The sequence below is a fragment of the Ascochyta rabiei genome, chromosome 3, assembly GCF_004011695.2.
Source record: "Ascochyta rabiei chromosome 3, complete sequence".
Lineage (NCBI taxonomy): Eukaryota > Fungi > Ascomycota > Dothideomycetes > Pleosporales > Didymellaceae > Ascochyta > Ascochyta rabiei.
Window position 1 is genome coordinate 1,741,462 of NC_082407.1, and position 10,900 is coordinate 1,752,361.

The window sequence follows — 10,900 nt, forward strand, 5'->3', positions numbered from 1 at the left end:
TGCACGCTGTAGTCCCCTATCCATCTATTCAATCAACAACCATTCAGCAAACCCAACTTGACCAGCTCCCAGGATTTAGAGAATCAGTAGAGTTCAGAGGACAAAGACGAATCTCACGTGACCGAGACATTATCCCAGCTCTTATTCTACTACATTCGTGTAAACTGTTGCCGTGTCTACGCACCGAGTTGCCCATTCCCATCATGCGCTCCAGTGCACACTACAACCTAGGCGAGAGAAGATGGGTCGCTGGCAGCGCTACTGGCAACCAGCGCGAGCGCCATACTGTACCAGCCAACGCCAAAGCAACGCAGTTCCGCGAAGGCGACAATGCCTTGGCGTTGGACAGCGACGGCTTCCCATCCAATCGATTCCTGCCTGACAAACGACATCCTGCCTGCCGCCTACTCGCCTCTCAGACATGCTCGACGCACCTGCAGCAGGTAATAACGGTCACGCGTGTGGTGTGCAATATACAGAAGAGCAATCTAGACTGATCGCGTGCTGTTTCTGATCATGGATAAGGGTGTAAGCTCAAGGTAGTGTCAGTCTGCTGCAAGGCAAAGGCGCGGCGGACCGTGAATGGGTCGCTGTTCTTGTTCACATTTCTACTACACATGCTTGCTCTCATCTGACCTTCATACACACTTACGCCGTCCTCCGTTCAAATTACTCACGCTACGACTCTTCTATGTCTACCACTCCTCGTCTCCCCTCCTCCCCTGCATGGCCTGTTGTCTCGCCCTCAGCGCCTCAGCTAACCCCCCAGCAATGCTCCCACTGCTATCCCTCGCGCCCGTCTCGCTCGCACTTCCTGAGTACCCACTATCCCTACTATCCGGAGCGGGTTTGCGCGCCGTGGGGCGCTTGGCCGGAGGAGCAGGAGGCTTCGGCTTTCCATTTGCAGGGCGCGCAGGCGGCGCAGGTGGTGGGGGTGGAACCGCGGTTTTGACAATGTGCTCTTCAAGGTATGCGCTGGGTGCCCAACCCGAGGCAGATTTGTCGAGGCGGGAAGCTAACCACCAGCCTGCTTTTTGTAAGCACTATATTGTGAATAGTGGGGGAGAAGGGAGGAATCACGGACCATTGTTTTCTTTCTGCGTAACAAGGATGATTTCGTCTTTTCGCAGACTTAGCTCACCCGCTGACTGGCCAGCAAAGTCGTATAGAGCCTTGAACGTAGGCTCCTTGGGTGCAGCGGGTGCAGCAGGTGGCGGCGGGGGTGGAGGTGGTGCTCGTGATGCTGACGACGATCTCGAGTGGTTTGCTGATCCGTTGAGTGCGGCGACAGGCTGCGGTACGGGTTTTGGCTGAGGTGTGGCAGCAGGTATCGCGGCAGGTACGGGTCGTTGCTGGACTGCAGCAGGCATAGGCGCAGGAGGCACTGCCCTTGATTGAGCGGCGGCAGGAGCGGGTACGGGTCGCGGTTGCGCAGGACGGCTGGCGAGCTTTGACGGGCCTCCTCCTGGACCACCGGGCCGCAACAGCTTCCCCTTGGTGATGGGCTTGGCAGCAACTTGTTTGCCCTTAGGCGTGGGCTTGGAGACGGAGTTGGGCGGTTCTCCTTGTCCTGTGTGGACCGTACCACTCTTGTACAAGTCGACACGCGCACTAGGATCTTTGATTACCTTGACTTGAGCAGGCTTGCCCGGCTTCTTGTTGTAGTTGATCCTGTAAACGGTCAGTACGTCTTGGACCAAGAACGGAAGGTGGTTCGACTTACGTGTCGCCGATCTGGAGAGTTAACGATCCTCGCAGAACGTTTGTTAGTTGCGTAAAGAATTCAGTCTTGAACACGCAGTTCACAAGTGGGTCAGGCTCGTTGGGCGAACCTGCGCCGATAGAGAACCAATCGTCTTGGAGCTTCGACGCGCTGACAAACTTGATGGCGCCGACAGGTATCGTTCTGTCAGCTTGTATTTGGACCTGCCCGTTCACAAGCACCTGCTTTACCAGATACACGTTCTTCTTGGTCAGAATGAGCATGCGGGCTTCCGGCTTACTCGAGCGACCAAGCTTCGACACAAGCGTCTCCGCTCTACACGAGAAAGGTACCTCTTCGTTGCTCGAGATTCCAATGGCTTGGGCGATCACTTCACCTGGGCCGCCTCGATTTGCAATGCCAAGGTAGTCACCCATAAACCTTCGAGATCCAGTCAAACTGTATCTCCGCCTCTCTTTCCGACCAGCAAGAACCTTGTGGCCTTGATCGCGCCACTCGATGAACTCTTTGCCACCGTTCAACTTGCGCCAGAAACGCTGTATCCGTGTGGCACATTCAATGCGGTAGCTCAAGTAGTTCCTCCAGGCTCGCTGGATGCGAATGGCCATGTTGTGCCAGTAACGGTCACGCATCGTCTCCAAAGCAAATAGCGTCTCAGGAGTCTTGATGAAGACCTTTGTCACACCCATCTGGAACTCTTCCGCTGGGATGTTGGTGTCCTTTAGGATTTGCTTGGTACCTTGCTCGTAGCTCCCTGTCCAAGTATATTCACCAGCGTACGAACACTTTGGAGAGAGCAAAAAGAATCTCTCTACAAACTTGTCAAATGTCTGACGGGACGCGAAACCAGCTCGGCGGATGCGGACGTTCTCTTGCAGACCAAGGTACTTGACTTGATGCAACACGTTCGCTTCGTTGAACTCTTTCGGCGACTTGTTCTCGTTCGGCTTGATGGTACGGATGTAGGACGGTCGGGCTTGCATGAGCGTGGTAACGAGGTCGTTCGCCGATACCTTGATCTTGTCTCCAGCCGTGGGAGGTCGCCTTCTGTTGTCTTGGTCGACCTGGTTGGGAAACAGAGTATGAACGAAGGTATTGGAGCTCTGTCCTAGGAGGTTAAGCAAGTCCTTAAGAAGCTGGTCCTTATTCTTATCCGTCATGCCCTCAACTGCGTACGAGACCTCGCCAGCGTAGTGCTTGATGATGAATTGTCCCTGGCGAGGCTGGAAATTGGGGTTAGACGAGAGCGCATTTAGCCTCTGAACAAACGTCTGGTCAGCTGCACCGGGATCAGCATGAGCTGTTGCACAAGCATCGTTTAACGCTGCGAAAACGCCCGGTGGTCGCTTTTCTTCGATCAACTCGCACACAACTTTGTTATCGAAGTACTTGATGGGCGTCCATTTGATCTGCTCCCGCTCGTACTCTTCTTGTTCGGCTTTCAGGGTCAGTTGGATGAAAATCTGCTGAAGTTTCTCGTTGACGTAGTTGATGCACAGCTGTTCGAAACTGTTCTTCTCGAAGATCTCAAAGCCGTAGATATCCAGGATACCAATGGAATAGGCTGAAGCACTTCGCGCCTTCAACGACAGGTTCACACGCTCGACGATCCAGTCAAACAGGTTGAAGTAAATGGCCTTGGACAGAGCATCTCGCACCGAAGAGGCTTGGGCGGGGTTCAATGGCACGTCGTACACCGAACCTCTGCGCCCACCACGACTTGTCTCCATGACTCGGATCGTGAGCGCTTTGTTGACGTGCGCAGAATCAACCTCCAGGAGATAGGCCACAAAGTCGACTACAGACTGATCCGCGATCGCAGCGTTGCCTTGGTCATCTTCCACAAACGACACATTTCCAAGCCATAGGACTGCCGAGAGCATTCGGAAGATGTTATCTTGTTCTGCCTGTTGCAGACCGATCACCTTCATAGCGTTCAACGTGTCTTGGAATTCGGCATGGTCGTCGATACCCGGGACGTCGTAGCATTTCGATCGACTTGTGTAGAGATAGGATTGCGGTTGTTGTAATCCGAAGATTTCTGAACCTGTCAGTACTTGTTTCGCACTCAGGTATCCCTACCGAACCTACCCCTGTAGTTGGGTGAAGCCGCCTTCGCGAACTGGTAGAAGATATGGAAGTTGCGCTCGTTGGTAATCTGGCCGACTACACGCGACTTCTCCAGTAGGTAGTTGTTGATATTCGCTCCAACAGGCTCGCCCTGACCATTGAAGTGGATTTCGAGATATTTTCCGAACCGCGAGGAGTTGTTATTCCTCAGCGTTTTTGCGTTTCCAAACGACTCGAGCAGTGGGTTTGTGGCCAGCACCATGTCCATCATCTCCTGGATGGACGAGTTCTTCCCGCCCGACACATTCGCAATGTATTGCATGAGGCGCTTTGCAGCTTCTGTCTTCCCTGCTCCCGACTCGCCGGAGATGATGACGCACTGGTTCTCCTTGTAGGCGTTCATGTTGTAGTAGGCGGATTCGGCGATTGCGAAGACGTGCGGCGGCACCTGGTCATGTCAGATCTGAGCGCATCATCGAAGCCGTGCGCCATACTTCCAGCCTGTTCTTGCCCTTGTAGCTTTCCAGGACCTGTTCGGTGTAGATGCCCACTGCCGTTGTCAGCATTCCCTCTTCACAGCGCCCATGCTACCACGTACAGTCTCGAAAGGGGTTGACAGACACCAGCACGTGTCCAATGTACGTCTGCGCCTCGGTCAGTTGCTGTCCCCTCAATCTGGCGCTCTGTGTCCACGAAGCGCGGGGCTGGCGCGGGCAGGTCGACGCACGTAAATCTCGCCATTCTCGAAGCGCTTCTTCAGGTTGTCGTTGATGGCCTCGTTCGAGATCTTGCTGATCAGCGTCAGATCCGAGACGCCCACTTCCTTCTTCTTGGTTGTCTCGAAGACGGCCTTGGTTGCGAATTGGGCCTTCTGCTGCCCAGGACGAGCAGCCCCGGCGGCGCCGGCCTCCTTCTTGCGCCCGGCGCGCTTGGATACCGCCTAGATGGCCCTCTGTCAGTGTCTGCAGCGTCTTGGTGGCGGGTGTCGGCGGCCTATACCACCATGGCTGATGCCCGACTGCGAGCTCCGAGGTGTCGGGCGGCTTGCGCGTTTGGCGGGTCGTGTGTGCTGCTGGACTCGATTCACGGCAAATGGAGGCGCGGGGAATGGAGAACGGGGACGCTGGGGGGTGTAGGCGCAATGTGTGGGGAGCGCAGGAGCGGCCTTCAGCAAAAGCGTGGTGAGTAAGATTAGTGGGCAGCGTTCCCTACGCCTCAGCGATCCTACCAGCGATGTCACAGCCCACGTCGGCCGTATCGGAAGTCGCAGCGAGTACGGTACCGGTAGGCCGCACAGCCACACCCTGTGACGTGCTGTTACGTGCAGTTACACCATGGACGCGCAAGCCGACCCGCCGCATTCACCCTCACCGCGTGCAAACCTCGCCAGGATCCTCTGCCATGTTGCCATGTTGCCACCACGCACTCAGGCAGCAGCCAAAGGAGCTTCGGGCACCCTCGAGTCGCGGGCACGGCCAGTTCGTTATTCGCCTCTGCAAATGCTACGCTACCAACACAATGCGCCAACCTGACCTGCTGTGTGCAAGACCCTGTGAATGAGTGTCCGAACCAAAGCGGACATGGCCTGCCCCAGGCATCGTCAAGAGAAACCGAAACGCCACGGAACATGCCAATGCCGAGCGTAGAAATATCCCCAGAGAAAAATCCAAAACGCCATCGCTTGCCAGCTTGAGAAACAAAAGCTCGAGGCTCGAATATTCATGAGAAGACGTCGCCGCCCGAACGCCCAACACTCGCCCAGTCCAGTCGCTTCGTCTCTTCCAGTTGCGGCCCCGTCCAAGAGTACTCCTTGGGTTCGACGAGGCAGCCCAGGCCTCCTTCTCGCACCCACTCCCCGACGACAGCGTAGATGAACTCAATCTTCTCGCGAAGTTGGTTGCCCTGAGTGATCGCTTTGTACCCATCGGCCTTGTCCGCAGACCCGTACAGCAGCTGTTGTAACGATCCCTTGAGCGTTTCACGTGCCCTGACGTGTCTCCAGGGTACGTTGCCCGTTGCTTCGAGGAGTGCTGTTGCTTCGTAGGGCAGGCACAAGAACGTGGCGTAGCCTCCATCCGACGACAGCACCAGCTTCGTGTGATCTGGGAAATTGAACTGCAGAATGTTAGCTAAAGCCCAAACATCTTGCGCGCTGTGACATACCTGGAAAGAACCATCGTCGAACCCCCAGATGCCGACGTTGCCAAGTCGCTGGTAGAACTTTACAAAGTTCGACTGTCTTGGCCCTTCTTTCACAACCAGCTCTTCATCACCGAAAGTCGCGCACATGTACTTCCCGAACTTGTGCCAGACTGTTCGAATCTCTTCCGTGCGTCGCCGATCCTGGACCTCGACTTGAGACAGGCCCCGATCTTTCTTGACTGTGGTATAGTATTCAAGCGGAACACTCTTCGCTGCTTCTCGGTTCCTGCCATTCTTTTTAAGGTGGTTGTACCCGTCCGTGGCAATCGCAGCTGTGACCGGGTTTTGTTCGTCTGCTGTGAGAAGAGTGCCGATGCTACCGTCGTCCAAGACATAGCCGACTCCATATCTGCGAGAATAGTCGACCCATTTCGTCACAAACGGCAGCTGTGGAGGCTGCTCTCTTCGGGACTTCGATGGCTTCTTCTCGAGAGCTCGCGCAAGATTGTCTCGGAACGTATACAGACGGGCCAAAACCGTTACAGGATCAGTGGCCGGTAGTTCACCGCTGACAGCATGGAACTTTGGTTCGCTTCCAGTCGATGTTGAAAGCTTGGTGCTTCGTGTGGATGTCATGAATTGGGGCGTGGGTTCCGGCTTCTCAGTCACTCGCACGGTAGTCTTTATTGCGCGAAGAGGCGGAAGATCAGGGAGCCCCGTCTCCGTCTCTTGCGCCACCTTCTTGGCACCTTCCTTCGCAGCTCGAGCTCGTGTTGTTGGCCGGGTTTCTCGAGGTGCCCGCAATGGTACAGGTGCTGGTGCTGTGGCGGCAGCGACCGGAGCAGAGCTCGAGATCTTGCGGACTGCTCGTAATCTTGTAGGCTGCTTGTCCAAAATCCTACGAGCAGGCTCCGGCTCTGTCGACGGTACCGATTCCTGGGTTGCTACGGGCTCGTTTTCTTTGAGTGCCGGCGGTGGCATCTCTCTCCTGACGCGAGGGAGGCGCCCCTTTAACCGGTCGTTCCCAGATGTCTCCACCAGCGCCTGACCCTCTTGTGACGACTCCTTCTCCTCTGAGATCTCGCTCAATCCTCCAGGCGCAGCTTGATGCGGCCATTGCACGCGTGCAGGGAATGGCACGTAGACGACGTCCTTGCTGAACGGAATGTTAGGCTGCTTGCCAGCTTCAATCTCTTTCTGGCAATCACGAGCCACCGTCTTGTTTCTTCTGCTCCCATACGCACCAAACGCTTTCCCTGGCTCATACTCACCCACCGCGGAAGCCTTGCACAACGTCCACCATTCTTCGGTATATCCTCGTCTTATGGTCGAGGCCGTAGGCGCGCGCTCCTTGGGCCATCTTGGAATCTTTGAAGTGCATCCGTTGTCCAGCTCGAGTGGGATCATTCCTAGTTTGAAGAAGGGGTGGGCTACAATCTGATCAGGCGTGGGTCTGTCGTCTTCGTGTACCAGCAGTAACGACACAATGTCGCGCAGGTCGTCTGTGATGTCGTTCGCGCACTTCGCTGGGTCCGGCCAGGAGTATTCACGCGCCTTCAATTTTCGGTAGATGTCCTCGCGCTTCGCTGCGTGAAAAGGCGCGCGGCCTACAGCGAGCGTGTACATCATTATGCCAATCGCCCACAAATCGACCTTCTCGTCGTGGCCCTTGCCTGTCTTCTCGAGGACCTCGGGCGCAAGATAGTTCGGTGTGCCGCACATGGTCGTCCGTCGAATCGCACCGTAGTCGTTTTGGGAGAGGAGCAGGGCAGCAAGGCCAAAGTCGCCGACCTTGACATTCATGTCCTTGTCGAGGAAGAGGTTGCCGGTCTTGAGGTCGCGGTGCACGATGTTTCGCTGGTGCAAGTACTTGATGGCACCACATGTTTGGATCATGAAGCGGCGAATCTCAGGCATGGTGAAGTACTTGCGCTTCTTGATCGCGTCGGCGAGGGAGCCGTTTTCGCACAGCTCCAGGACGACATAGGTGCTTGCGTGGAAAGAGAAGGCGCGGTAGAACTCGACAATGTTGGGATGGGCCAGCTTGGAGTGGATTTGCAGTTCGGTCACAAACTGCAGCACGTCAGCAAGGGTGGCCTGTGTGCAGACGAGGCCGTCGCACCTTTTGTGCCAGTTTGGGGGGCTCCATCTTAGATCTGACGATCTTCAAAGCGACTGTACTGCTGCCCAGGTGGTCGTGGCCCAGCAGCTTCGCGCGGTGGCAGATGGCAAAGCCGCCTTTGCCCAGCTGTGGACCGGTTTCATACTGCAGGCCTTCGGGGTCGCACACCACCTCTGGCGGCGGCTCGGCGTGGATGGACGGGGCAGACATTCCAAGGTTGGCGGTCGAATGTCGAATGTCGAGTGCCGTGGAGGCGTGAGCGCTGGTGTTGAAGGTCGGGACCAGGCTAAACAAACAACCTAAAATAGAATAGTACGACGCAGGCAGTACACGGCTATCCCCTGCTTAGCCAAGTCTGCGCGTGCTTGGAGTCTCACGCAATGCCGCCGCATTGCTTGTGGAGGACATTTTCTGGTCGCATGTTCAGAAATGAAATTCTCGGGCATGAATGCGTTTGTCTAAAATGCTCGCTCTGTCCATACGTCTCTGTTGTACGGTTGCCTGCCGTCTACCAAAGCAAGTCAAGTGCAGTGACGTCGGCGTCGGGGAATTTCCGAGCTGCGGAACTCCAGGCAGCTTCGAAGCAGCCATCATCTCTCCACAACGCTCACTTCTGCTTCCCAATACTCTGCAGCTGGACGCGTTCCCATTGTTGTAGTAGTTTGTGTCATATTACAATTGCTATGATTCGCCTACGTCAAATCAATTGCCCTTTGTAACACCGTCGACGCTCCTCCACCTAGCCTAACATGTCTCTCACACTCAAAATCACCTCGCTCTTCGTGAGGACGCTGGCAAAGCCTATGGCTGTAAGTCTCCGGCTGGGTCTCGCGTGGTCTACCGCTCAACTATTGTAGAATGCCATCAAGCGCAATGCCCACGAACATGAGCGATTCCGCAAAATATGCGTAGGTTTTGCGCAACGCGTCCACCGAATCGACATGCGAATGCGCCTTGGTCTCCTGCAGGACCCCGCAATCATTGATCGACAGATCAAGAAGGAAGTGGCAGCAGCCAAGGCCGCGAGAGACAAACATGCGACGCCCACGGTCAAGACAGAAGAAGAGATGAAAGCAGAAGAAGAAATGACGGAGAAGGAGAAGGAAGATATCAAGAAGAGAACAGAAGAGAAGTTCAAGCCACGCATTCGGCCGCTCTCCGAACAAAAGGCGATCGAGACGGGTGCAAACTTCGTGGCTGAGGCGTTCATCTTCGCTGTCGGCATAAGCGTTATTGTATTCGAGCAGTGGCGGCAGAGGAGGAAAGCTAAGAACGCTCGAGACGACATTCGCGAAGATCTCGAGGAACTGCAAGTCGAATTGAAGACTGTTAAGAGTGAGCTTGAGGAATTAAGAAAGAAACAGCCCGATCCTGTACAGCAAGGAAAGCTGCTGAGCTTCTGGAGAGGGAGTGGGGTCGTTGAAAACCAAAAGACTGAGGAGGAGCACAGGGCCGAAGCCAAGAAGGCTGTTGCCAAAGAAAACGAGGCTAAGAGGCTTAGGGAGGAAGCAGCTGCAGACAAGCACTCCAAAGTAGCGCATCTGACCACGACGACGACGCAATCATCAAACAGCTCAACCCCGTTACCAACCTCAGATGACAGCCGACCACAACACTAGATGCCATATATTCGTTGTCAATCCTAGGCTTTCTACAACTTAGGCCATGGCTTCTTCGATGGTCAGCAGCGACTTTTCCTTGCTGTCACTTTACGCTCCTTGGGCGTATGTTGTAAATATCTCCTCCTCATGATACCCAATTCGACTAGAGATGGCAACAGGTTTGTGTTGCTTAGTATGTATCGATGTAGATGTAATATATGTAAGTCGACAAGTCATTCCTGCGGCGCAACGTCCATCGAGGCGTAGCAAAACGAGGACTTTTGTCTTTGAAATCAGTTGAATGATTCTCAGGATCCGCTTCAGCTGCTTGGCTAGCCAATTGCACCTTCCCACTGCGTTGAGGCATGCGTATCGACCTTCCACTCTCGAATCTTCGGCGCTCTCACCATTACTGAGCGCTTCTTTAGAGCTTGCTTGCTCCGTTCGATTCCTACCTAAGAAGCTCATCCCTCGTTAGAAGTTGCACTCGCCCTTCTCAGCTTCACAGGTGTGCGCGATCTCTTGACACCCACCATCCCCAAAGAGCTTCGCTGACAGCTGACCAGCACGACAGCGTCAGGCGCAATTGAACCTGTCAGCTTTTTATAGCAGGCCAAGCAGCACGATGTCTTACTACCACACCACCTCTGTATGCGAGAGTCCAGTGGTACACGCACATCACGCTCACAACAAAGCGACATTTCATGTCCCGCAAAGGCAGCACAATGAAGCGGTAACAAGCGCGGCCACTACCCTCCTTCCCTACTGCACCGCCGAAGTACCGATGAACGAAGAGCAAGTCATCGCGGTGACTGATGTTGCGGGCAGTCTCAAGGAGCTGGTACTACTCATACTGAGAGCCCAAGACGGCAACGAAGAGTGTATGAGCAGGCTCGAAAGCGCATTAGGCGGCGAACAGGCAGCAGTCGGGGTTCTGGACTTCTTCTCTGACGAGTTCGCAATCGAGTGATGCAGTCGGTGTGGTCAGTGTACTGTACACTGTCTCGGGTGACTGCTCGTTGACGCACTGTGGGAAGTGAAGCAGTTGCTCTAGACACTTGCGGAGAGTCGACCGTTGGGTCGGGCAAGGGTACCCTCTGGGCTTAAGCCTGATTTGGCATGACTTGTCCCCTACTGATAAGTTTTGTGCAGGAGGAGGATATGAGGCTTTCGGCGGTGGTGAGGTGCTGGGCGGCGTATTGACTGAGTACTGGAAATGAATTGTCAAAGCGTGCGTGGATT

General features: G+C 55.0%; 4 protein-coding genes across 4 annotated transcripts, besides 1 other annotated feature; 2 read left to right on the plus strand and 2 right to left on the minus strand.

The window, feature by feature from the left end:
• Positions 1-695: 695 nt before the first annotated feature.
• Positions 696-4,798, minus strand: EKO05_0002165 (class II myosin; the record flags this gene model as incomplete). Its single annotated transcript, XM_059635850.1, has 8 exons — positions 696-1,027; positions 1,085-1,671; positions 1,724-3,764; positions 3,815-4,241; positions 4,288-4,343; positions 4,392-4,437; positions 4,521-4,733; positions 4,793-4,798. 8 exons carry the CDS (start codon positions 4,796-4,798, stop codon positions 696-698), a joined length of 3,708 nt encoding a protein of 1,235 aa, XP_059491833.1.
• Positions 1,210-1,246: a tandem repeat.
• Positions 4,799-5,512: 714 nt separating the features above from the next.
• EKO05_0002166 (class II myosin) lies at positions 5,513-8,267 on the minus strand (the record flags this gene model as incomplete). The annotated part of the gene is made up of 3 exons (XM_038944129.1): positions 5,513-5,908; positions 5,957-8,008; positions 8,058-8,267. The coding sequence occupies 3 exons, from the start codon at positions 8,265-8,267 to the stop codon at positions 5,513-5,515; spliced, it is 2,658 nt and encodes an 885-aa protein (XP_038792836.1).
• Positions 8,268-8,806: 539 nt separating this feature from the next.
• On the plus strand, positions 8,807-9,676 carry EKO05_0002167 (uncharacterized protein; the record flags this gene model as incomplete). Its single annotated transcript, XM_038944039.1, has 2 exons — positions 8,807-8,866; positions 8,915-9,676. The coding sequence occupies 2 exons, from the start codon at positions 8,807-8,809 to the stop codon at positions 9,674-9,676; spliced, it is 822 nt and encodes a 273-aa protein (XP_038792837.1).
• Positions 9,677-10,442: 766 nt separating this feature from the next.
• Positions 10,443-10,628, plus strand: EKO05_0002168 (uncharacterized protein; the record flags this gene model as incomplete). The annotated part of the gene is made up of 1 exon (XM_059635851.1): positions 10,443-10,628. The coding sequence occupies one exon, from the start codon at positions 10,443-10,445 to the stop codon at positions 10,626-10,628; it is 186 nt and encodes a 61-aa protein (XP_059491834.1).
• Positions 10,629-10,900: the final 272 nt, after the last annotated feature.